Raw genomic sequence first — 27,044 nt, forward strand, 5'->3', positions numbered from 1 at the left:
GTGGGGGAAGGCCCTGCTCTCTGGGTGCTGGCCAGCTCTCTTACTCACAAGGGCCCCCCCAGCCATGCATTACCCACCCACCCTGTTTTTTGGACTACTAGCGTCACGCTATGGCCGAGAGGACAGGACCTGTAATAGGGAGGACCACAGTTTGGAGAGAAACATCACAGCAATTTATGAAGCCATCTAGAAATGATGCCCCTCTGGGTCAAACGGGAGCCCTTGATGAGAGAAGCTTTTCCAGGATGCTGGAATTCTAGGCGCTGCAATCCAAGAGGCAGCTCTGCATTTGGGCTCCTGGCTCTTCAAGCAGCAGCGTACATGGACAGCCTGTTCTCTGTGAATGAACCCCAGAAGCTCAAATGAGGGAAAGGCCTGCAAGCTACAGAAAGTGGGAAGCTGAGAAGGAACTCACAAGCCAGCAGGAAAGGAAGGGCCGGGTCTCTGCCAGTTCTTTCAATTAATTGGTTAGATCTTTATTCCATCTTTGGTCCAGGAGTTTAAGGCAGAAAACAATACTCCATCCTCCTGGCATTCCCCACAACAACCCTGTGAGGTAGGTTGGCTGAGAGTATATTGCTGGACCAACATTCCCCCCTCCCCCCAGGGAGCCTCTGGGGCTGAAACTGGCCTGGCATCTCCATTCCTCAGGATGCCAGCTGAGACCCCCCCAATCAGCCTCCTTTGCAGCTGGTTGATCCATTGCCCCTCCCTCCAATCCATTATTTCAATAGATTTGCATATTTACAGATATAAGCAAAGTGAGGGAGGATTTGCAGTTTTGTCAACAAACCAATAATCTAAAGGCCATTTTCCATGGTTTTCAATGGAAACAACTACATGTTTTAAGCTGTGATAACAAAATACAAACTTGGTGAAAGCAACATGTCAGAGAAGTCCGTCCTTTCCCCTGAGTGGCCCAGCTGGAGTCTCTTCTCTGGCCATCAGGCTCCCATCACTCTGGGTAACTTGGCTCCTGAGAATGACCCAGAGCATCATTGCCCCCCCCCCACTGAAGAGAACACCAGGTTCCGTCCAGATGTTCCAGTAATGCTGGAACCTGCAGCCTGCCCATCCTAGGAGAGTCGCACATGAGGGTAGGCATATGGGTGCATCAGAATAAAAGAGGAAGAAGTCAGAGCTAGAAACCTCACCCAGAGGACGAGCTGGAGAAATGCACAAACACAAGACGGTCCATTGCTTGGTAGAAGCCGCGGCAGCAGACCTCAGCCATTTCTCCTGGCAGGCTCCAGCCCTCCCAGTGATCAGGGAAGTCAGATGGTGACACTGACCAGGGACGGTCGGAAAGGTGCCACAGAAGAGTCCGTGAAGGTTTCGCCTGCCAGGCTCTTCTGAGCGACACGCTTGGCCTCTACAGCTGCACAACGCCCAAGCGCTCCATCCTCAGCAGATCCCGTCCCTCGCGGGAGTCTCTGCTCTGGGCGGTGACGAACGCCAGCGAGATCTTTAAAGCAAGGCAGTGCCATCAGTCAAAAGGGAGGCCAACCCCCTACCTTCCACCCCATTGCAGGACACAAGCATCTAGGGTGGGCTCTGGGGATTGGCTCCAGCCAATGTACTAGGTAGGACTTGGAGATGACCCGCAGCTTTGCCTCTCCTACCCATTAACGACTCCCGCAGGGCACATGAACGGCATCCAGAATCAAAGTCTGCAAGACGCAGCCACAGTGCTGCAACTGACACCCTGCATTGCACTGAAATGACAAGAGGGTCCAGGGCCCCCCTCTTGCAAATGTTGACACAGAAGCACTCCCCAATTTACAATCATTCACTTAGCGACTGAAGTTACAACACCATCACCGAGAAAAGTGACTTACAACCAGCTCTTGCAACTCAACAACTATTGCAGCACCCATACAGCCTTGAGGTCAGAATTCGGCTATTTGGCAACCAGCCTGCATTTCCAATGGCGGAAGCTTCCCAGGGTCATGTGATCCCCATTTGCGGCCTTCCCGATCGGCTTCTCACAAGCAAAGCCAATGGGGAGGATGCACCCACTTAAAGACAATGCGATTCGCTTAACAACTGTAGCAGAAAGATTGTACAATCCAGCCTGACCCACCTAACATCCACCTTGCTTAGCCACAGAAACTCTGGTGCCAATTGTGGTTGTGAGTCAAGGACTACCTACACCCCTCCCCCCATTGGTGTCAAGCCAGCCTCTCCTCATTCATGTCTTGGTGTTTCAGCTGATGCGTATTTTAGAAGCCTTTGCTTTCCCTCCTAACCATGAAGGACCACAAGGCTGAGCCCGGTCCCTGTCCTTCCTCTGCTGACCTGTCTGGCTGAGTCAAGTCAGCAGCAGTGGAGTTGCTGGCTTGTTTTCAACAGGTATTTTTGGTAAGGCCAGATTTAATGAGATGCAAACTGATGAGTAGGTTGCAAACAACCAATTATTTAAATCTGGCCTGATTACTAAGCCATGATTCAAAAGCCTCAAAGGCTCAAATCTAAACCAGAATGCCCGATAAATGCATAATCAGATCCTGCAGAAACCCAGCATTAGGCCTTCTGGGGAACTACTCTGGGTCTCAACATGAGGAAGCCCCCACCCAGTCTTTGACCATAAACAGAATGTGGCAATTTGGCTGTGTATTACGAAGGGGAAGAAGGGAATGGAAGCATATAATAGACCTTTCTCCAAAGCACAGAGGAGGACCTGGGCTAGATCCGGTAGGTCCTAGGAAGCCCTCTCTTCTTTTTCCCCAACTGTCCTCCTCCAACTCTCCGGGGGGGCAGGGGGGAAGATTTACCTTCTTCTTGCGCTTCTCCCTGCAACAAAGCTTCAAGTTCAGGATCGTAAGAGTGATAAGAAAGCAGCGGATGCTGAAGATGATCTCCACAGAGTCCAAGAGAAAGGAGATTCCCCAGAGGACCAGGGCAGAACTCTGAGGAGAGGGAAGGGAAGGTCAGAAATACGTCCATCCACTTTCAGAGGTAGAAACCACGGCTCAACTGATGGAGCCACCCACCCAGGCCAACTTCCAGCCACCAAGGATAAGCCATCCTCCCCAGGGTGCTGAGCAACCCAATTGCAGTGCAAAAATGACACCCCCAAAGTATTGCTGAGCCTTTTCCCCTGGGAGCCACTTCAGGGAGACGAAGCCCCCAGTTCTAGAGAAACCCCTTCCCCACCACAGCAGGAGCTCCGGGTCCTTTTTGGTAGACTTACATAGATCCGCGTGGGGTCGAAGGGACACTCGTGGGTGATCTGAATGACCTCCATGTCAGCAAAGGTGCAGAGGGACAAAAGGGCGTGGCCCTTGTTGGCAAAGGTCAGGCCAATGGCCACCGCCAGCCCCACCAGGCAGAAAAGCGAGAGGAGGCTGCTGCTGATGCTGAGGGAGAAAACAGCCCATGCCTGCAAAGAGAGAGAACTTGGGAGCTCTGGTGCGAATCCTCATTTGGCTAGCAAGACCACACACTAACCGTTACATTTATTTATTTTATTCTTACATTGGTTTTATAAGTTCTCCCATCTCCCAGATGTAATTCTGGGAAGTCATCAGGAAACAACAGGAAAAATATAACAACAGAATAACCAACGGTTGCTGAGGACAAACACATAAACACTTCACAATAACAATCTCACAGGGCATCTAACCTCCCAACCTTCCAGAGGGCAGGGGCTGCCACAAAAGATATAGGGAGCAGGAGGGTTCAGAAAAGATGATAAGCCACAGGCCAGAGCTTACAAAACACAATGGATGGGTTCACTCATTACACAAAACCTTAATCCTTTCTGCTTTAGTGTTAAAACAATTAGCTTAGCAACGTCACAAAATTAATGCAACTTTCCAAATTCATACAATACACAACATACTATGTTACAGTGGTGGGTTCCTACCGGTTCGGACTGGTTTGGCCAAACTATTAGTGCTGACTGCAAGCCGAGAGCAAACCGGTTCTCTGTTTCCATAAAAGTGGGCCCGCCCACCCACCTGCCCCTGGGTTAAACTGAAGTCCAGCTGATCAGTGGTGGCAGATTGAATTGCTGCCCCTCAGCTGTTTCCCTTGCTCTTTTCTTTGTTTGCAATGCGGAAGTTCCCTTTTGCCTAAACTGTGCACGCGCCTGAGTTAAAATATGGCTTCTTTATTTCGGGTTGAGTTTGTGAAGGGAACATAGAGTGATAGATACCTAGGTGAAACTGGCAAAACGGCTTTCTATAGACAGAGGTCAAACTCAGAATAATTCAGAAGTCACTTGAACTTTGGGGAAGAGAAGTCAATTCCATCTCATGTGTGAACTAGAAGCAAGCAATATTATGAATGCCATTTGAGAATTTCAAAGGGTGTTACATGTGATACCACCCAAATGTCTTGGGTTTCGATTCCAACAGTCCTTGGACTGTAAATTCTAGGAAATGGAGTCCAACACAAATGGAAGGAAGGAGACCTGGGAACTGGTGTCCAAACCATTTAAAGCAAGTTTTTTTTCCAATCTTACCAATTTTGAGCTGTCCCCCATATTGGCTAAGAAACCTTGATCTAAAGGGCTTCATGTTCACAGAATGAAGAAATTGTTCCCCAGCAAACTAAAGTTTTGGAGCAGGCAGCTATAATATATGTAATCAATCAATCAATCATCCTGTCAGAAATGGCACTTAAGCTCTTCCAGCATGGATAATGGCAAACTGAATGTTTCTTAAGGAAACTATTGCAGAATGGAAGGAAGCCTTTCAGGATGATTTTTATGCTTCCCAGATATTGATCTGCATTTTGGATAGTCTAATTAGTGCATTTTTATATAAGTGACACAATTCTGTGCAATTTTTTCCACTACAGCAGCATTTAGAATTTTCATGTTAGGGAAATAATTTGCATAGATAGATGTTAGATAATTGCACATCTTCCATATGACTTCCCTATATTTTAGTTCATTGTTTTTCTTATTCTATTTGTAGAGGCATTTATATTAAACAGTTCTGTAGTCTGCCTAAAACTCTCCTTACTGGGCATTTCAAAATATAGTAAATAAACCAAGCAGAGCTACATGCAAAGACCCACTTATGGTTCCTACCCAATAAAAATTTATAAGGGAACTACACAAATGCCCTCCATAGTTGGGAAAGCTGTTTACTTAAAGCATCATTTTATGGAGTTATTGCATGCTCTTGGGTGGGACAGGGAGTGAAGAGCCTGATGACCCTGAAGATAAGCAGGTTATGGGTGTAGTGAAGGTGTGGTAAGGAGAAAAAAATGAGGCTCAAGGTTAATCCATTCTTTCCTAGCGGAATTAGCAAGAGAACCTTCAAACGGTTGGGGGTCTAGCCTATTACAGAATTCTTATCCAGGAACCTAGCTCATTTTCTGACTGCAGGGATTTCTGCTCTAAATTGCCATAGGGACAAGATTGCTTACCAGTGGTTTTTGGGACAGGTATCTGGAAAGCACAATAGCTGCTATTCCACAGGTTATTGTCTGTAAAGGGAAAACCAGGAAATTACCCCATGCAAAGACCAGCAGCAACAGATCACAGTACAGCAATGCAATTCCCCGCTCCAGATGTTGTCTTCAAGATAGAATTCTAGCAAATTGAGAACAGCTGATGGCTCTGCAGGAATTAGTTTTGATGATTCCAAGATCTAAAGTGATTGTTCTATTATTCGAAGGAATTTGATATCTCTGGCAAGGTAATAGCTTTAGAATTATGCTTGCCTTTTGCTACTGCAGAATCATTCCAACTTCAGTCACAACGCATTAATACCACATTTGGCACAATTCCCAACTTTATCATTAAGAGAGAAAGAAGATCAGACGGCACTTATTTTGTGGGTGCCCATCAGAACCAGTAACTGATTTTTGCTCTGTTTCTGACTTTAAAGTAGCAAAGTATGGCAGTTAAAGTGATAATTATTTACATCTTACATTTTTGATTGGAGGCTAACTTATCCAGGGACCCTGCATCATCTGGGGGGAAGAATGAGCTTGCCTCTGGTACACCCTGTGGGCCAAGCCTGCTTCTGCAAGGCAGCAGAACGGGGAGATGGATTGGTTGTTCCTTCCACCAATCCCTCTGTATCGTATAAACCAAGCTACCTACCAAGATGGCCGAGATGGCCAAAATGATGTTAGAAATGGCATACTGCAACGAAATGGTATCTTGAGGGTTGGCAATGTGGCGCAAGACTGTCCCATTGACCAGGGCTCCCGAAATGAAGTTCAGGTGACCAATGACAATCAGTATGAGTCCTGTTTTCATCAAGAGTTTCTGGGAGCTGCTGATGTCAATCATATCTGAGAAAGAAACATATTTGTTCCAGTACACAGTTTTGCATCACAAGAAAGGAGGAGAGAACTAGACAAACTGCACAATGTGAAGTTTTGGGTAGCAAGAGCAGGCCTGCTGAGTCAAATCCAAGAGGCATCTCTGATCCTAATGCAGGGGCCAACCTTATCCCTCTGGGAAGCATCTCCCCCTGGTGCTCCTCATCACACAACTCTCAAAGATTTGCTGACTCCTCCCTCCCTCCCTCCCTAACTCTTTTCTGAAGCAACCTCAGCTACAAGGAGGATTTCACTTTCAGATGATCATCCCAAGGGTTGGTGAAACATGGTGAAAATATTTTGGAGGAAAGTCACATCTCACAGATCTTGGAGAGCAAAGTGAAGGGGGACCTACCAACAGAGATCATCTGATGAACATAGTTTACTTGGACCTCGGGACTTACTTGTCAAAATCCCTCCCCAAAGGCTCCTCTATGGATTAAGGCAATCTGGGTTATGTGAGGGGGCTTCCAAGGGTCAATAAAGGTGCCAAAAACATTAAAAGCAGGGACGTCGTATAATGAAAGCTGTCCAGATGTTTCCCCCCTAACAATTTATACTAGGATTGCTCTTCTCAGCTTAGTTACAAATGATTTGGCCAAATTTCAGGGAACTTCAAATATTTTAGACTGATTAAAGCAAAAAAAAAAAAAAATTGTAAATGCAATTTAGGGTAAGCTTTAAAAAGCAAGCTATGGTAAATGCTCTGATGCTGCTAGATGTACAGAGAAAAGGAGTTGTTCCCTGAGAGAAATATGCAAGAAACATTGGTTTGGTTTGGTTTATTAGATTTATATGCCGCCCTTCTCCCAAGGACTCAGGGCGGCATACAACATTAAAAGAAACATATAATACAAAAGTAAAAAAAAAAATTAAATAGAATATCCCAAACAAACCCAATTAGAATTGACAATAACATTTTTTTTAAAAATTGAATTAAAATTAACAATGATCAATAATTTATTTTGTTTTGTTCAGGCCAGGCTGGCTTACTGGAAAAACCAACTTTTTAGGGTGCGTCGGAATGACCGGAGGTCGGGGATTATATGAAGCTCCGGGGGCAGCTCATTCCAGAGGGAAGGCGCTCCCACAGAGAAGGCTCTCCCCCTGGGGGTCGCTAGCCGACACTGTCTGGCCGATGGCACCCTGAGAAGGCCAACACTGTGGGATCGCACTGGACGGTGGGAGGCTACCGGTAGCAGTAGGTGGTCTTGCAGGCATCCTGGGCCTAAGCCATGGAGCGCTTTAAAGGTCATAATTAGTACCTTGAATCACACCCGGAAGACAACCGGCAACCAGTGCAAGCCGCCTAAAAGGGGTGTAACATGGGAGCACCTAGGTGCCCCCATGATAACCCGTGCAGCCGCATTCTGGACCAGTTGAAGCCTCTGGGTGCTCTTCAAGGGCAGCCCCATGTAGAGAGCGTTACAGTAGTCCAGGCGAGAAAGGACGAGGGCATGAGTAACTGTGCACAGAGCATCCCGATGCAGGAAGGGGCGCAACTGACATACCAGGCGAACTTGGTAAAAGGCCCCCCTGGTCATGGCCATCAGGTGTTCTTCTAAACTAAGCCGCGTATCCAGGAGGACGCCCAGATTGCTAAAATTTCTCCCCCTATCATCAAAGATGGAACAAGATGTACAAACGGGATGACGGAAACCACAGCCACTCCATCTTGGAGGGATTGAGCTTGAGCCTGTTCCTCCCCATCCAGATCCGCACAACCTCCAGACATCGGGATGTCACGTCGAGGGCATCGTTTGGGTGGTTTGGGGTAGAGATGAAAAGTTGGGTATCATCAGCATATTAATAATACCATACCCCAAAACCACAGATGATCTCACTCAGTGGTGTCATATATATGTTGAACAGGATGGGTGAGAGAACCGACCCCTGGGGCACACCACAAGTGACGCACCTCAGGGTCGATCCTGGCCCTCCAGTCAACACAAACTGCGACCGATCCGACAGGTAGGAGGAGAACCACCGTAAAACGGTGCTCCCCACTCCCAACCCCCCAAGTCGTTGCAGTAGGATACCATGGTCGATGGTATTGAAAGCCACTGAGAGGTCTAATAGGACCAGGACAGAGGAGCAGCCCCTGTCCCGCGCCCGCCAGAGATCATCGACCAACGCGACCAATGCTGTCTCCGTGCTGTACCCGGGCCTGAAACCCAACTGACACAGATCCAGGTAGACAGCTTCATCCAGGAACTGGGGAAGCTGACATGCTATTGCACTCTCAACAACCTTTGCTACAAAGCGAAGGTTGGAGACCGGACGATAGTTGGCTAAAGAAGGTGGGTCCAGGGAAGGCTTCTTAAGGAGGGGCCTCACCACCACCTCCTTCAAGGCGGTGGGAAAGAACCCCTCTCTCAATGAAGCGTTGGTAATCGCCTGGAGCCAGCCTCGTGTCACCTCCCGGGAAGCCGAGACTAACCAAGAGGGACACGGGTCCAGCACACAAGTGGCAGCACTGAGTCTCCCCATAATCCTGTCCATGCCCTCGGGAGTCACAGGGTCAAACTCATCCCAGATGGTCTCCACAAGATTCATCCCCATCGACTCGCCCGAATCTACCCAGTCAGAGTCCAAGCCTGTCCGGATCTGAGCGATTTTATCCTGCAGATACTGAACAAATTCTTCAGCCCTACCCTGCAAGGGGTCTTTCCCAGTTCCTTGGTTAAGTAAGAAGCGGGTCACCCTAAACAGGGCGGCTGGGCAGTTATCTGCGAACACGATAAGAGCGGAAAAATGTTGCTGTTTTGCCGCTTTTATCGCCACTAAGTAGGATTTAATATGAATTCTTACTAGTGTTCGATGAGATTCGGACCGGCTGGTGCTCCAACCACTCTCTAGGTATCTTTTCCGGCGTTTCATCTCCCGGAGCTCCTCGGTAAACCTGGGAGCTACCCGGGATCGACACTGGGTCAGAGGCCGCAAAGGCACAACACGATCCAAAGCCCCAGTGGCCACCCTATCCCAGGCTTCCATTAGGGCTTCGGTCGAGTTGTGAGCAAGAGATTCAGGAAAAGTCCCAAGCTCCATCAGGAACCTTTCAGGATCCATCAGGCGCCTGGGGCGGAACCATCTAGTTGGTTCCGCCTCCCTGCGGTGAGGAGTAGCAGTAGGGAAGTCAAGCCTGATGAGGAAATGATCCAACCATGACAAAGGTTGGATAGAAATATCCCCTAAATCTAGATCATTCATCCCCTTGCCCAGAGACAAAAAGCAGGTCGAGCATGTGTCCCCATTATGGGTGGGGTCTTGAATTAACTGAGTTAGGTCCATAGCCATCATGGAAGCCATGAACTCCCAAGCTGACTCGGAATGTCTCGCCAATGGAAGGCAGATTGAAATCCCCCAGGATTGGGGGGATTATTGGATTGAAAAGAATTATACTAAATAAATCAAGCATAGACCTGTCTGCAAATTCCTTTAAGGGAGAGGTTGTTTGTAGCAGAATTGCTCCCAGTAAGTGTTAAAAAAGATAACTACAACAAAAATAACCATATTTGGAAAAGGCTGTTTGCAGTTTTTGGTGTTAACCAAAATAGTAAATAAAGATAATTTTGTTTTGAAAGAGCAAACATTTCCATTAACTAACCACTTTCTCCCAACACTCTCCTGGGGTTTAACGCATAAGAACCTTTCATATTAATTGCAACGCTTACATTTGTCCCCCTGCTCTGCATGATCTCCCAATTACAAATTTAAGACCAGCTAAATGTATTTTGGAAATACTCATTCAAACTCCCCCTAATGTGCTAAAAGACAGAGACAGAGGGGTCTGCCCAATTTCCAGCCCCTTTCCTCCCCCGCCGGAATGCCAATCACGCCCAGCGCCCGTTTTTCCCGAAGAGCCCCGGGGCCGGGAGGGCCCCGCGGAAAAGACCTCTGGAAGACCGATCCGCCCCCCACCCCCCAACGGCGGCGCGCACCTCCCGCCTCCCCTCGGCCGGAGGGAGCGGGCGCCGCGGGGCTCCCCTCACCCAGGAGACCCCTGGGGGCCGTGCGGAAGTCGGGCCACCCCCACTGGGACGGGCGCCGCTCAACCCCCGCCTGGCCGCGCCGTCGCCGTTGCAGGAGCCCCGAGAACGGCGCGCCTCTCCCGGCCACCTGTCCCGGCTCCGCGGCACTCGGGTACCTGCTCCTCCCGCTCCGGCCCTTCGGCCCTTCGCCCCTTCCTGTTTGGCCGGCGGACCCCGAACAAAAGGCCCGGCTCCACCTTCGGCCTCCGCGAGCGGCAGACGTGACTCACCTGCCGGCCACACCCGGCCCAGCCGCTCCCTCCTGTCGCCGCCGCCGTGCTGGGCGCGCCCCGGGCCAGGCGAGCAGGCGACCGCGGGGAAGCAGAGGAGGCCGGGCCGGGCCGGGAGCGGATTTGGGGTCCAGGCAGGGGAAGCCGCAGCTTCGATGGGCGTTTGCGCGAAGGCGCCCTGGCAACGGCCCCTCAAATAGCCCCTTAGCCGCCGTTGCGGAGCCTCGGTTTGCCGAGTCAGCCCTCTGGCTGCTTTTGGCCAAGGGGGCCGTGGGAAGCCAGCCAGCCTCAGCCGGGGCAACTCTACACTAGGCAGATGCCAGCCTCGCTCTCTGGGGGATCCTGGGATTTGCATCAAAGTTGCCAGGCTGAGAAAGGCAAGAGGAGGAGGAGCAGCAGCCCCGGGGTTAGATAGGAGAGTTAGATAGGAGGCGTGAAAAAGTCCAGTTTCCTTTTGGCTGATCCTCCTCTGCAGCTTTTGCGCCTGTGGTGCATCTTTCTGGAATCTGGCTCCTGGTCTTGGGCTGATCTGGTGGTCTCCCATCCAGATTCTTTCAAGGACTCCCCACCCACAGCTTTCAGGAGTTAGCCAAGCTTGGTTGGTGCCATTTCGTCTAAGAGAAGGAGCCAAAGGCTGGGGAAATCCAGACAGATGTTGAAATCAGTCTTTTGTCCCAAAGGCCCCAGCTGTTTGCCAGAGTCCTTTTCCAGATGCCCCCGGCAGCAATAGTGGCATCCGGTCTGTGGAGGGACGGGATGCAAACAGCCCATTGAGATTATTTTCAGAACATCTATTGGTATTTTATACTGTAGTTACTTCTACTTTATTGCTGTTCCTGATGGTTTGCTATGCCATTGTTTAGGTCAGGGGTCACCAACCTTTCGGACCTAAGGGACCACTAAATTCATAATTTTAAATCCCACAGACCACTAATATGAAAAATATAAAAATATAAATAGTATTTAGTGCAATATAAAAATGCAAATAATTTTTCTGCGGACCACCAAAATTTTCTCACAGACCAACAGCTGATGACTGCTGGTTTAGGCTTTTTTTTACAGTGCTGTATATACTTTGTAATAGATTTTATCTGCTTGATCTATAAAACATATTTTATAATATAAAAGAACAACTTCCTGGGTACTTTTAAAAGTAAAATCTCTCTTGAGCTTCAGGGTGATCCCCATGTAATTTTTTATGTCAACAGCATGCAAGAGGTTTGTTCTCTTCCTCCAATTTTATTTAAAAAAATTCCTAGCCTATTTTACAGTGCTGGGATTTCCCAGTAGTGCCCAGAATTGACAACTGATTTATTTTTGAGCCAAAAGCCATGGGCAGATCTTTCCCCTGAAAGGGAGATGGGAGAAGAAATTTAATTATCCCAGCATCTCTTGGGAGACAAACCTTTTCCAGTTCCTTCCGGGAAATCCATAGCTCCTCTCCCTTAACACTTTCTTCTTCAGAGCCAGGAGGAAGGCACAGGATATTAAGCAATGGGATGACATTGGAGGGCTCCATTTGAAGGGACTGAAAAGCCGAGGACAATCGAACATTCCCCGTGGGGTTCAAGAACATGCAGCAGTGATGGTTTGGTGGCAGGAGAAGCTAGCGAAGGAGGGCCTCAAAAGGGATCTGGTCATTGCAGAATAGAACCACGGAGTAATGAATTGAATTAGAAGAAAGAGATTCTGAAGGAAAAGTTCCCTAGCAGGAAGAGCAGCCTGGCAGGGAGAATGACTCCTTCTCTGGAGTCCAGATATTGAATTCCTGTTCTGAGCAGGGGGTCCACAGCCTTGGGGCCTTCGGGCTCAGAGCCAATGGCTTGGTACCACTTGGGATGTGATGGTAGTGAGGGGTCCTTGGTGCTCTCTAAGCTTCATTAGCATGGTCACTTAATTTGGGTAATAAAACATCTGCAAGGAAACCACCAAGCTCAGAGAGTATAAAGGACCTCCCAGTTCAAACCAAAGCTACTACCATGTTTCCCCGAAAATACGACCTGCCCTGAAACTAAAGCCTTTCGGGTCGGCAAAAATATTAGCAACCCTCCCCTGAAAATAAGCCCCCTGGACAATCCCCCCCCCTCCGGGCAGGCAGAGTACCCATTCGCTGACCTAGCGGTATCCTGAAAGTGCCAAACCACAGGAACGAGGTGGGGGCAAAGGTGCCCGCGTTGCTTGGTGCTTTCCAGGTACCGCTAGGTCGGTCAGTGGCCCTGTGCACAGCTGGAAAGGGAGGTTGCCGGGCAGCTGCTCGCAAGCGTGGTCACCTCATGGCTGCTGTGTTTCTACTGCGGCAGCGCAACACAGCCATTCGACCCTGAGGCTATGCCCAGCTCTTCGGGAGCCTGGTTGCAAGGGAGCAGCCGCCCGGCAACCCAAAAACAATAAGCCCTCCCCTTTAATAAGCCCAAGGCCATATTTCGTGGGACAAAAAAAAAATAAGACCCTGTCGTATTTTGGGGGAAACATGGTAATATTCTGCTGTATTGAGATGGAAATATTAAGTTTTGAAATACCCTCCACAAACTCCCTGCAGGCAGATGCTAGCATACAATTCTTCTTTATATACAAGATACTTTCAACATTCAAACTTTGTAATATATGCATCCTTCTGAAAGAATGAACTGCACCTCTTGGTTCCCTTCAATATCTTTGCTTGTCCTCCTCGTAATGACAGGTTTAACTGAAGAAGTGGACGAGCAACAATGCCCTCTTATTCCAGGACAAAGAAAAGGGGGAAGAAAATGGGACCTCAGAACTTGCTAAAGTGTTGCACCATCTCTTTACTCTTTGCTCTTTCTAACAAACATTTATTTTATGCTATTTAGCAGTACCTGGGAGTTAAAAAGCAAAGGCCGATTCCTTGGCTCCATATTCCTACCCTTTTTGGAGGGAGCACAAAGTATTTAAAAAGAAGTGGAAACTCAACGCACGTACTCATTATATGATAGTTCCACAACATAAATCTTTTCCCTTCTTGCATTTCATGTAACCTTCTGAAATATTCCTCCTTTCTGCAGCTGAAAGTCAGGAGCTCATGTATTTTAAATATTTGTATTACTTATAGCTGAATTCATACAGCTTACTAGACTACGATGAAATGAGGTTAAAACACTTGCAGCTTACTGAAATCCAGTTTTTGTCTTAGAATGTTGTGTGCCTCCCTTTGTAGGCCTCTAAGGTGTTACTGGTTTGGGCAAATATATCAACAGTTTCAGGGTTAACCTGTTAGGCAATTCCAATCTCCAAATCTGAAAACAGGGAATCCCAGGCAAGAGGAATAGGCAATCTGTTGCCCTCTAATTCCTCCAAACTCTCTACAACAGGGGTGTCAAACTCAAGGCCCAGGGGCCGGATCCTGCCCACAGGTGCTTAGACCTGGCCCGCCTGGCCGCCCTGGAAATAGCAAAGGACAGCCCCGTGGTGCCTCTGCCAGGGAAAACAGAGCTCAGGGGGCTGTGGGTGGCCCTCTCAAGCTTCCATTTTTGCTGACAGAGGGTTGCAGGAAGCCATCGCAGCCGAAAATGGAGCTCGGGAGGCCTTTTGGCAGAGCGCTTTGGCCACCACAGGCACCCCCGACACGAGTGAAAACGAGCTGACCATGCCCCCCCCCCCCCGGAGATAAAAAACAACCCTGATGCAGCCCTCCATGAAATCGAGTTTGACACCCCTGCTCTAGAGGCCCCAGATCACCTAGCCCCAACCCAGCCCCAGGGTCCTGTTGGATCCCTGTCCAAAGAAGGCATCTGACCCCAAGGAGCAAAATCCTCTAAGGGGCAGCAAATGCACATGCTCTGACTCCAAGCCTTCCAGGAAGTCTGCCTGCCTGCTCAGGCTCCCAAGCAGCAGTGCTGGCCAGAGGGCAACCCGGCCTTGGAGGGGTGAGGGTGGGGGTTCAAGGAATGAGCTTCAGGAGGAGAGAAGGGCCTGTGGGGAAAATCCAGACAAATTCACTGGGCAAACAGGATCCAATGAGAATGGAACAGGAATATTTATTAAAGGCATTCTTTAGGTGTGTTTGGCAAACATACGATATACACGCACACATTTATGTACACTCTTACAGAACTCACTGAGCATCACCAAGCGCTTAAATCAATAAATAAGAAAACTGAGATTTTATCCTCAGGTAAGAAAAGCCATGTACCCAGAGTCCGGATCAGGGCAGTCACCCGGGGAACCAGGAGCAAAAGCTTAGGGGGGGGAGGGGCTTCACCCTCGGGCCTCAAGGCACTCCAGTGTTCTCTCCTCTGGCCGGTGTCCGTCTGCTTGGGCACAGTGGCCAATGCGGGTACTTGGGCTCCCAGCCCCTCTGGCACTGGGGGGGTGGAGGCAGGCAGCAGTCTGGGGAAAGGGGGAATCACATTCATCCAGGGTGATGTCGGGCACATCATCAGATTGGCTGTCCGAGCTCTCCAGATCACTGCGGATGCTCTCAGGCTGTGCCAGAGTGATATCCCAGGTTTTGCTGGCCACACAGTCCTTCTGCTCACAGCTTTGGTGGTTGCATACTTGCTCCTCTTCCTCCTCCTCATTTTCTGCCATTTGGGTCGGGACATGGAGGGAATCCTCGGTGCTGCTTCCACTAGCAAGCTGATAATGGCTAGGCTTGGTCTCTATGTCCACCTGGATTTCCATGTTATTGCACTCTCTGTGGGAAAAGTGCACCTTGTGAAGCTCCATGTTACCACAATGAACTTGTCTTATCCTGAGACACAAATGCTAATGTGATGAGAGGCAGGAAGTGGGCAAAAGTGAGTGTGCCCCTCCATAAAATGTGTTAGGGAGCAGTGCACATCAACTGCTTCCCTCTATCAAAGCTTCCCAGGGCATGGAAACCTAATTTAGCAGGAACACGCCTGGTGGATTCCCTTTCGCCCTGGCACTGTAGCTTTCAAAGAGAGGGCAGCTCTTTCTATCCTCTGTTTGGGGAGCAAACATGTCATCACCAACCTGTTATCTGCTACCCACAAACACCAGCTGAGGCCTCAAACCAAATCCCTCCCTTTCGTACCAGGCTGGAGTTATTGGCTGCTCTGCGTATTCCACACTTTGAAGGCTGGTCACCATACAATGGTGAGGGAGAAGCACCCGATGCAGAGTTCCCTTCTCCTCTATGCACAGCCCTTCCTACTACAGGAAGTCTTGCAGCTGAATGGCTCATTCAAGCTATTTCTCATAAGGTTTTGCAGAAAGATTTTAGCTCCGCATTTAACACAATACTTTCACATAGACTAGTGTCTAAACTTATGGATCTTGGACTTTCCTATTCAATCTGCCTTTGGATTATGGATTTCCTGTCTGGCTGCTCTCAGAGGGTCAGATTAGGTAATTGTATCTCTTCAGTTCTTATTCTTAACACTGTTACAGGGTTGTGTGTTGAGTCCCTTACTCTATACTCTTTATGTGCACTTACACTAGTAATGCTGTTACTAAATTTGCAGATGGTACTCAGTGGTGGGACTCCTCTCAGGGTGGGGGGGTGAGTTTGCCTACTGAGATGCGGTTGACCAGTTGCTTTCATGGAACAATAACTTGGTCCTTAACACCAATAAGACCAAGGAGCTTCTAGTGGACTACAGAAGGAATAGATCAGACATCCAGCCCTTGCTTATCAATGGAGACCGAGTGGAGCAGGTGGCCAGTTTTAGGTTTCTGGGTGTTGTCATAAAAGGGGACCTGGCCTGAGGTGCTTACATTGCAGCCCTGGTCAAAAGGGCCCAGCAGAGATAATGCTACCTGAGACTTCTCAGGAAACAGCAACTGAGTGGAAAACTGCTGGTGACCTTCTACCGTTGCACCATAGAGAATATTTTAACTTACTGCACTTGTGTCTGGTTTGCCAATTGCACAGTGGCAGATAGGACAGTGCTCCAGGGGATCAACATCATTGCCCAGAGGATCATTGGCTGCCCTCTCCCCTCTTTGGGAGAGCTTTATAGCTCCAGCTGCCTTAAGAAAGTTCAAAACATTCTTAAAGATCCATCTCATCCTGGACACCCTTTTTTTGAACTTTTACCATCTAGCAGACGGTACAGGATAATAAAAACAAGGACAAATAGGCTGAAAAACAGCTTCTGTCCCAGAGCAGTAACCATACTGAATTCTACTGTATAGTGCAATATTAATGCAATATCAGGGTTTTCAATTTCAATTGTATAGAATGTGAAGGATGTGTGTTTGTGTTTTTATTTTTATAATTATAATGTACCCTGAAAATGGAATTTAATTCCATTGTATGATGTGCAATGACATTAAACTAAACTAAACTAAAGGACAGGGTGATGAAATATATATATCAGCATATGAACCATCACAGAGTTTTAGGGAACTTTCTCCAATTTTAACTGACTTGCAGGATTTAGGAATCTTCAAAACACAGACCTTAGAATCAGCATTTGCTTTAGCCAAACATAGCAAAAACAAGTATGCCTTTTTGACAAAACCAAGTTATAGAAGAGCTCTCTCTAAAAAGGACAGATTTTACCTCCCCAGATTGGCTCACCTGTCCTGGGGATTGTAGGAACTGATGATGGAGCCTGCCATGGCTCGGGTGCTCGCATTGTCACTGATGGCTCCGAGGCTGACCGAATCCTTTGGAAAGATCTCTTTCTGCACATCGGCCTGCACTTCAAGCCTGACCAAGAGAAGGAAAGTGGCGTAAGGATGTCTCCTTAAACCCACCTAACGGAGGTAGAATGTGCTTCTGATCACATGAAAACCACGAGTGGAGACATCCACAAGACCTGAATGTCACATTATCCATTTGGATGAACTTTGTCTTGTGTCTCTCATCCTAAGAAGCACTGTCCACTCCCCCTCTCCCCAGCAGTCTGCATTTCACTTGGGGAGCAGAGAAAAAATGGTCATAAACATTGGGCTCAGGACCAGCTCTCTCACCCCTGAACCAATTTAAGGGTAAACTGCAAAAGTTTACAACAGAATCAAAGTCATATTTGCCACCTATGTGAGGTCCCAGATTCCATGCTCCTGCAACACGCACATGCCCCCCCCCCACATTTCAGCAAGCATGAATATTTTTACCTGCTGTATTTTCCTTTCCCTCCTAAAAGGACTCCACCACTTAGAGTGCCTCCGGAGAGTGCAGCAAAGCTGGCTGTTTCACTGTAATTGCCCTGCATGACACTGAGCCCATCGGTGGGGCTTCCACTGGTGCTCAAAACACTCGTCAGCCCTTCAATGCTGCTCTCGCCAATGCTGGGATTCTTGAGTGCCCTCCAAGCATCTGCCACTAAGCAAGAAGAAGGTGGTGAAGCAGCACAAAAACGAAGGCAATGAGGCAGAAGCCCCCTTATTTTAAAAGAGGAACCGGCTGGAATTACACCCCAAGAAGTAAAATACTGGCTTTGTCCTTGGGCTGGGGTGGGGGTGGTGTTAAGAGCCTGTTTCCTGCCTCTGTGGATGATGGATTAGATTGGGCCCAGCTGCTGTGTGTTTTTATTTTGGTGTTGTTTTCTTTGTTTTATTGTAAAGCCACGTAGTGTCACATAAAAGTGAGATGGGTGGTTATATAAATCAAGTAAATAAAGAAGTACTGGAGAGCTGTAACTGGGCAATTTAGAAATATTTTTGTGGAAGAGTTAGAAAATGTAGAAGATGCTTTACCTGCATAGTAAGAACTCTCTACAAATTTATTGCGTAAGAATGACCTCACCCATCCAAAGCTGCTCATAGAACTCTCCAGTACTGCTCTCCTTGTTCCCAAGTGTCCCCCGCCTCCAAGATTATGACCAGAGTGGGCTACTTCTTTACCTGTAATTGGACCATCATCTTCATCAAACTCAATTTTAACCCCTTTTCCATTGGCTGTGCTGACACCACAACCTCCTCCTCGGCACAAAGAAATTGGGACTACTCCATACACATAGGCCAACATGATAGGGACACCAATACCTAGGGACAAAGGCTGCATATCAATAAACAGCAAGAATCCTACAGGAAATAAAAGGCTTTTCAATCCAAAGTAGTGCATCTCAGCAGTTGTTATCAATTGTCCATAGAGGGTATTCAGGTAGACTGCAATCCAATCTGTAATGTTACAAGTGCCTTGCCCTGAGGGTGCATGTACTACCTTATACACTATCTTGCTATCTTATATGAGAGAGCGGTTTTTGGCTGGTAAATGTGTGTCCATCTCTGCTTTCCTGCACAGAATATCGCCAGGCTGTCTTAAAGGCCGAAGGTCCTTGAGTTTTTTGCCAGTAGAGATGTGACCATAACTGGACCATGAATACCAATGGTGGGAAAGTTCCAATGGGGTGGAATACCTGCACTGCATGGCTACTTGACAAACAGCAATAATGTCTCAGTCCCCTGTTCCTTTCATTTGTCTAAATGTGGTACTCCAAATGGCTGATTAGTAGTGGTAGGCTTGGAACATGAGGCTTCTTGCATCCCCAAAGCCTCAGAACTGGAGCCCCCAACCTATAAGCAGAGGCCTATTCTCAACTGGGGCGTGTGAGTGGCAGGCTGGCACGGGTACACACACAGCCCCACTCTTGCAAGTGGTGGGTGAGCGCGCCTCCTTACACAAAATCTTCCCCCACCCTCTACCCCGGGCTGGGCTGCCAAACTGGAAAGGTTGGGGAACGCTGCCTTGGAAGACCAAGTTAAACAAGAAAGCCTCCAATAAGACATTCCTCAGTATTTACGCCTGGAGACCAGATTGCCTTGGAAGTGAGAAGCATGATAGATGTTACTATCCTTTGGGGGGGGGGGGCGCATTGGCTGTTTGCAGATAGATGAAATCTCAATTGATAAAAAATTGAATTTCAGAAAACACACTCCGTTATGTGATAATGACAGGAGAGTTTTTTTAAAAAAAAAACAACAACAACCAGTTAAGGAGAATGCAGTAAAGACTCTTAAAGTATAACCTTGTTTATGATAGGCTACTCTTGAACAACAGCAATAAAAAAGGATGTTAAATGGGATCACAGATCTTGGCTGTCCAAAGCACATGAAAAGAATTATTTGGATCAAATTTCAGAGCCTAAAGACCAAGGCTTCGTGTGTCTAAGAACACCAAGGCCTAAGTGCAGTGTATCCTCACTTACTAAGAAGCGTGACTCCAACGAGAAAAAAAATCAGAGCCAACAAATAAATGCAGGACATATCATGTTTCAAACACTGGATCAAAACTGGGTCCCTTTTGCAGCATAAGACCTCTGTATTTTCTCTATACTCAAAAAATCCCCTTATAAGGCTTATTTATGGAGCCTCCTGCATTTGGACAGCAAGCTAACCACTCAACCCACAAATGGCAGCTATGTGCTAGGCATGCAGTCGGGACAGTGCCAGGTGGCTTCATACTACCATTAGCCCAGATACACAAGAAGTGTGCATCAGTCCCATCAAGAATCATCCCTGTGCCAATACCATGTCTGCATAAATTATATTGATTCTTAACGAAATTTTTACTAGAAGAAATCTAGTTGCAATTTTAAGGTAGGCAGAATCTGTCACTTCTAAAACAAATACTGTGTTTTAATTCTGAAACTATTAATGCTATCGTTACCCACTGTTTAGAAAAAATATTTGATTAAGTAACTTTTATCCTCATATTATTTTTAAACAAACAAAACAACTAAAAAAAACAAAATAAAATATTAACAAAATTTACTTTAAAAGTCAGGTATGCCAACTAACCAGAACCCTTGGCTACTTCATAAATGCCAAGGGGAATGGGTCTCCATTGGCTCCTGCAAGAAGAGAGCATGGGGGCAGCTAAACATTTCCCGAGAGATATTCCCTAATCTGGAATTAGTTGTGGGGAAGCCTTGAGCTCCCAGCCAAGAAATGGCACCAGTTGATTAGTTTTCACAGATTGACAAACCTGCCTGGTGGGGGTGAGGGGGTGTCACATGGCAAAAATAAAAAAAACTGCCTTCCAAGCAGCAATGACTCCGCTGCTTCCAACGGTATGAACTGTTTATTGCTGGTACCAACTTCAGACTTCTGATGGATGTCTGGTTCTGGCAACTAAACTTTCTCTTTTGACCATAGATGTGCCAAAAAAATAATAATTCACTTTTGTATTATGTTTTTAGATTGAATGACCTAGGTTCAAAAGCTGCCACTTCTTCTTCCTATAGTTTAATCAGCACATTAAATCAGTGAGGCTGGTTTAATTCTATCCACTTCCTTGTTCACGTAAGTTCAAATTGAAAGAGAAACTGAACTTTAAAATATAACATTAATCTACAGTGGGGCAAAAAAGTATTTAGTCAGCCAATTGTGCAAGTTCTCCCACTTAAAAAGATGAGCGAGCCTGTAATTGACATCATAGGTAGACCTCAACTATGAGAGACAAAATGAGAAAACAAATCCAGACAATCACATTGTCTGATTTGGAAATAATTTTTTTGCAAATTATGGTGGAAAATAAGTATTTGGTCACCTACAAACAAGCAAGATTTCTGGCTCTCACAGACCTGTAACTTCTTCTTTAAGAGGCTCCTCTGTCCTCCACTCATTACCTGTATTAATGGCACCTGTTTGAACTTGTTAGTAGTATAAAAAACACCTGTCCACAACCTCAAACAGTCACACTCCAAACTCCACTATGGTGAAGGACACCAGAAACAAAATTGTAGACCTGCACCAGGCTGGGAAGACTGAATCTGCAATAGGCAAGCAGCTTGGTGTGAAGAAATCAACTGTGGGAGCAATAATTAGAAAATGGAAGACATACAAGACCACTGATAATCTCCCTTGATCTGGGGCTCCACGCAGGATCTCACCCCATGGGGTCAAATGATCACAAGAACGGTGAGCAAAAATCCCAGAACCACACGGGGCGACCTAGTGAATGACTTGCAGAGAGCTGGGACCAACGTAACAAAGGCTACCATCAGTAACACACTAAGCTGCCAGGGACTCAGATCCTGCAGTGCCAGACGTGTGCCTTGCTTAAGCCAGTACATGTCCAGGCCCGTCTGAAGTTTGCTAGAGAGCATTTGGATGATCCAGAAGAGGATTGGGAGAATGTCATATGGTCAGATGAAAGCAAAGTAGAACTGTTTGGTAGAAACACAACTCGTCGTGTTTGGAGGAGAGAGAATGCTGAATTGCATCCAAAGAACACCATATCTACTGTGAAGCACGGGGGTGGCAAAATCATGCTTTGGGGCTGTTTCTCTGCAAAGGGACCAGGGCGACTGATCCATATACAGGAAAGAATGAATGGGGCCATGTATCATGAGATTTTGAGTGCAAACCTTCTTCCATCAGCAAGGGCATTGAAGATGAAACTTGGCTGGGTCTTTCAGCATGACAATGATCCCAAACACACCACCTGGGCAATGAAGGAGTGGCTTCGTAAGAAGCATTTCAAGGTCCTGGAGTGGCCTAGCCAGTCTCCAGATCTCAACCCCATAGAAAACCTTTGGAGGGAGTTGAAAGTCCGTGTTGCCCAGCGACAGCCACAAAACATCACTGCTCTAGAGGTGATCTGCATGGAGGAATGGGCCAACATACCAGCAACTGTGTGTGCCAACCTTGTGAAGACTTACAGACAATGTTTGACCTCTGTCATTGCCAACAAAGGATATATAACAAAGTATTGAGATGAACTTTTGATATTGACCAAATACTTATTTTCCACCATAATTTGCAAAAAAATTATTTCCAAATCAGACGTGATTGTCTGGATTTGTTTTCTCATTTTGTCCCTCATAGTTGAGGTCTACCTATGATATCAATTACAGGCCTCTCTCATCTTTTTAAGTGGGAGAACTCGCACAATTGGTGGCTGACTAAATACTTTTTTGCCCCACTGTATATCTTATAACAATATAAAATAATTATAAATTGCCTCTTTCTAAACTACCTTGGTCATACAGAAAACAATTTATTAAATCAAGACAAAATAATGAATCTGCAATGAGTTTCGAGTGGAAGGCTGATTGAGGCAAAGAAGGAACATGGCAAAATTCCTTCTTGTCACATTTTTCAAGGTTGCTCTTCAGGTTTACCCAGAGAAGGAGCAGCCAACCCCAGGCCATGAAGCGTACGCAGTCCCGGAACCCGCTTTTGTTGTTCGAGAAATTACACCGTCAGGCAAAACCACTGAACAACACACACAAACACACACTTGTGCTTCTTGGCAGTTCTGTCAAATAAGCTAGGCTTCTTTTTAGGCTTAATAGGCATTCCCCAGCCATTACATTACAACAACACCAAGGTCTGCCCATTCAGAGGGGTCACTGCTTTGCCCTAATAGGTTTCCCTGGCTGTGGAGAGGTTGCCTGCTCTGTTCTAAGAGCCGAGGTGGCGCAGTGGTTAGGGTGCAGTACTGCAGGCCACTTCAGCTGACTGTTATCTGCAGTTCAACAGGTCTCACTGGCTCAAGGTTGACTCAGCCTTCCATCCTTTCGAGGTGGGTGAAATGAGGACCTAGACTGTGGGGGCGATATGCTGACTCTGTAAACCGCTTAGAGAGGGCTGAAAGCCCTATGAAGCGGTATATAAGTCTAACTGCTATTGCTATTGCTATTGTTCTAGACACTGAACCTGCTCAGGAACAGCACACCAGAGCAGTGACTCGCTTCTGACCTCTCGCCCCAAAGGGCAGGCATGAAAAGCAGCACTGGAAACCGGAAAAACTCTCAGCAGGCCCAAAGAAAGATATCAAGAAAGGGTGGAGCAGAATCAGGAGACGGTGCAGTTGGGGGAAGAGGCCAAGGTGGTCCTGGTTGAATTCCTACTGAAATCTTACAAAAGAGAAGGTGAGTGTTCTCCAAGGCAAAGAGTAGGATTTACCAAAATAACTGACAGTAGAAGAACTCCTGAGCCTATCCATACTGGTTCCTTTCCTCAAGCGAATGCAGTAGCAATTGCACTCATCCTGTACAAAATAATGGTTGGAAACTAATCAAAAACTAACCTGGAATTAAGATTGATTGATTGATTTGATTGATTTTATTATATTTATATGCCGTCCTTTTCCCCCGAAGGGGACTCAGGGCGGCTCACAAATTCAAACCAGGGAAGGGGGGTACAGACAAAAAATAAAAGACGAAACATAACAATACATAATTTAAAAACACACAACAGTCATACCATTCGAGACGGGGGCAACAGCTCTTTAGCCCCAGGCCTGTCGGAACAGCCAGGTTTTAAGGGCTTTGCGGAAGGCCTGGAGGGTGGTGAGGGTTCGAATCTCCACGGGGAGTTCGTTCCAGAGGGTCGGAGCAGCCACAGAGAAGGCTCTCCTCCGGGTAGTCGCCAGTCGGCACTGGCCGGCAGATGGAATTCGGAGGAGGCCTAATCTGTGGGATGTAATCGGTCTAGTGGAGGTGATTGGCAGCAGGCGGTCTCTCAAGTACCCAGGTCCAATACCATGAAGGGCTTTATAAGTGACGACTAGCGCCTTGAAGCGTATCCGGAGACCAATAGGCAGCCAGTGCAGCTCGCGGAGGATAGGTATTATGTGGGTGAACCGAGGTGCACCCACGATCGCTCGCGCGGCTGCATTCTGGACAAGCTGAAGTCTCCGAATGCTCTTCAAGGGCTGCCCCATGTAGAGCACGTTGCAATAGTCCAGTCTAGAGATCACAAGGGCACGAGTGACTGTTGTGAGGGTCTCCCGGTTCAGGTAGGGACGCAACTGGTGCACCAGGCGAACCTGGGCAAATGCCCCCCTGGTCACAGCCGACAAGTGGTGTTCAAAAGTCAGCTGTGGGTCCAGGAGGACTCCCAAATTGCGAACCCTGTCTGAGGGGCATACTGTTTGACCCCCCAGCCTGAGAGATGGAAAACTTGGCCAATTAGTAGGAGGGAAACACACCAGCCACTCGGTCTTATCCGGATTGAGTACAAGCTTGTTAACCCCCATCCAGTCCCTAACAGCCTCGAGGCACTGGCACATCACGTCAACCGCTTCACTGAGTTGGCACGGGACGGACAGATACAGCTGCGTATCGTCCACATACTGATGGTATTTTATCCCGTGCCGTCGAATGATCTCACCCAGTGGCTTCATGTAGATATTAAACAGGAGGGGGGACAGGACCAAACCCTGCGGCACCCCATAATTCAGGGGCCTAGGGGTCGATCTCTGCCCTCCGACCAACACCGACTGCGACCTGTCCGAGAGGTAAGAGGAGAACCACCGTAGGACAGTGCCTCCCACCCCCACCTCCCGCAGTCGTCGCAGAAGGATACCATGGTCGATGGTATCGAAGGCCGCTGAGAGGTCAAGGAGCACTAGGACGGAGGCATAACCTCCATCCCTGGCTCTCCAGAGATCATCGATCAATGCGACCAAAGCGGTTTCCGTGCTGTAGCCAGGCCTAAATCCCGACTGGAAGGGATTTAGATAATCTGTTTCCTCCAAGGCCCACCGGAGCTGAAAGACCACCACTTTCTCAACAACCTTCCCCACAAAGGGGAGGCTGGAGACTGGATGATAGTTGTTTAAAACGGCTGGATCAAAAGATGGCTTCTTCAGAAGGGGTCTCACCACCGCCGCCTTTAGAGCGTGGGGAAAGAACCCCTCCCGAAGGGAGGCGGTAAAAACCGCCTGGATCCAGCCCCGTGTCACCTCCCTGCTGTTAGCGACCAGCCAGGAGGGGCACGGGTCCAGTGCACATGTGGAGGCACTTACAGCTCCCATGGCCTTGTCCACGTCCTCAGGGGTAACAGCTTGAAAATCAATCCAGTGATGTCCTTCCAGATTCTCCCCTGGTGCCTCGGCTGGCTCTGCGCAATTGGAGTCCAGGTCCGTCCGAAGCCGAGCAACTTTATCCGCGAGGAATTGGACGTAATCCTCAGCTCTGCCTTGCAAAGGATCACTCGTATCCCTCCTATTTAGGAGGGAACGGGTTATCCTGAACAAGGCGGCTGGTCGCGACTCAGCGGAAGCAATCAGAGAGGCAATGTGTGTTCTTTTTGTCGTCCTAATTGCCCGAAGGTAAGCTCTGATGCTGGATGTTAAAAGCGCTCGGTCTGACTCAGACTTACTGGATCTCCATCGTTGCTCTAGGCGTCTCTTTCGGCGCTTCATCTCCCGGAGTTCCTCGGTAAACCAAGGGGCCCTCCTGGATCCACTGCCTGGGATCAGCCGTAAAGGCGCAATCCGGTTAAGAGCCTCTGTCGCTGCTGAATTCCAGGCAGCAACCAGAGTCTCCGCCGGACTGCGGACGAGGGTATCAGGAATAACTCCAAGCTCCGTCTGAAAGCCCAAAGGGTCCATAAGGCGCCTGGGGTGGAACCACCTAATCGGTTCCTCCTCCCTACAGTGGGGGTTTGGTCTCCGAAAGTCAAGCCTCAGTAGGTAGTGGTCCGACCATGACAGGGGCAAGATCTCGTTACCCCTCAAACCAAGATCACAACTCCACAGCTCCGAGAGGAATACGAGGTCGAGCATGTGACCCGCCGAGTGAGTCGGGCCCCGAATTACTTGGGTCAAGCCCATGGCTGTCATGGAAGCCATGAACTCCTGCGCTCCATCAGAGTGTTCACCGAGCGAAGGCAGATTGAAATCCCCCAGAACCATAAGCCTGGGGAACTCAATTGCCAGCTCAGCTACTGACTCGAGGAGCGAGGGGAGGGCTGCTGCAACGCTGTTGAGAGGCAGGTACGTTAACAGCAAGCCCACTTGACCCTTGAGGTCCAACTTCACCAGCAAGGACTCACACCCGACAAGCTCCGGAGCAGGGATCCTACGAGGTACTAGAGACTCTCGGATAACAATAGCCACACCCCCACCCCTTCCCTGGGGTCGCGGCTGATGAAGCACCTGAAAACCCTCTGGGCACATCTCTGTGAGGGGGACTCCTCCCTCCGGGCCCAGCCAGGTTTCAGTAATACATGCCAGGTCTGTCCTCTCGTCTAAAATTAGGTCCCGGACGAGGGGAGCCTTGTGAACTATAGACCTGGCATTTAGCGACAGCAGCCTGAGACCAGGGTCCTGATTACTCGCGCCATCTGGCCTTGGAGTGGGACTCATAGGGCCGGAAGGAGGGATCTCTGTAACGTAGCGAGCCCTCCTTCCCCGGTAATGGCCAGCCCTAAAGTCCCCGCCATATCTGCCCCTCCCTGTTAAGACCGTAATGCTCCGGCCCACTCCCGTGTCCGTAATCCCTCCACCCACCCCCATAGCCCCCGCGTTTCCCGACAGGCCCTTCGAATCGATCATCCTGCGGCTGGGATTAAGCCCAGGCCCCCCTGACACTTCTGCAGAGCAATCAGTGAAGGGGGTACTCGGTTGCGGTCCCAACCTACTCAAACAACACAGTCACATCACCAATCACTCCCCACTAACAGTTTAAAAACACAAAAGTTACAATAATAATAGGAATTAAAAAGTGGGCACACCCATCTACAGTCACACCATACAAACCTCATTCATAAAAAGCGGAGAAACTAAAAATGTGCAGATCTTAGGTGAAACAAACAAAGATGGAGAGGGGGAGGGAGAGGTACTCCGCTCTTCTCCCTTCCTATGGCAATTAAATTGACTAAGATG

General features: G+C 48.2%; 2 protein-coding genes across 3 annotated transcripts in view; both read right to left on the bottom strand.

The window, feature by feature from the left end:
• Positions 1–473: 473 nt before the first annotated feature.
• Positions 474–11,143, bottom strand: TMEM54 (transmembrane protein 54). Of its 2 annotated transcripts, none has more exons than XM_032227117.1 (6): positions 10,550–11,143; positions 6,065–6,258; positions 5,383–5,442; positions 3,194–3,382; positions 2,775–2,909; positions 474–1,465 (listed from the first exon to the last, which is right to left on the bottom strand). In XM_032227117.1, exons 1-6 carry the CDS (start codon positions 11,091–11,093, stop codon positions 1,373–1,375), a joined length of 1,215 nt encoding a protein of 404 aa, XP_032083008.1. In that variant the 5' UTR covers positions 11,094–11,143; the 3' UTR covers positions 474–1,372. The 2 variants fall into 2 exon arrangements, with proteins under 2 accessions (XP_032083008.1, XP_032083009.1); XM_032227118.1 differs by lacking the exon at positions 10,550–11,143 and adding an exon at positions 10,436–10,543.
• A 3,376-nt stretch (positions 11,144–14,519) lies between these two features.
• RNF19B (ring finger protein 19B) overlaps positions 14,520–27,044 on the bottom strand; it is a 29,316-nt gene continuing 16,791 nt past the window's right edge. The window contains exons 6-9 of the mRNA XM_032227569.1: positions 18,326–18,466; positions 17,597–17,804; positions 17,058–17,189; positions 14,520–15,203 (exon numbers count right to left, since the gene is read on the bottom strand). Coding sequence (XP_032083460.1) covers positions 14,765–15,203; positions 17,058–17,189; positions 17,597–17,804; positions 18,326–18,466 — 920 coding nt within the window. The 3' untranslated portion in view covers positions 14,520–14,764. The remainder of the gene's footprint in view (positions 15,204–17,057; positions 17,190–17,596; positions 17,805–18,325; positions 18,467–27,044) is intronic.

Source organism: Thamnophis elegans, chromosome 12 (genome assembly GCF_009769535.1).
Source record: "Thamnophis elegans isolate rThaEle1 chromosome 12, rThaEle1.pri, whole genome shotgun sequence".
Classification (NCBI taxonomy): domain Eukaryota; kingdom Metazoa; phylum Chordata; class Lepidosauria; order Squamata; family Colubridae; genus Thamnophis; species Thamnophis elegans.

Bases quoted from the DNA above. Each gene is read 5' to 3' on its own strand.
- TMEM54 (XM_032227117.1), bottom strand. From the start codon at position 11,093: ATGGGAGACCACCAGATCAGCCCAAGACCAGGAGCCAGATTCCAGAAA. The intron at 6,259-10,549 runs GTGAGTCACGTC...TTTCTTTCTCAG, and splicing joins GGGCCGGGTGTGGCCGGCAG to ATATGATTGACATCAGCAGC. The intron at 3,383-5,382 runs GTAAGCAATCTT...CTCTCTTTGCAG, and splicing joins ACCTGTCCCAAAAACCACTG to GCATGGGCTGTTTTCTCCCT.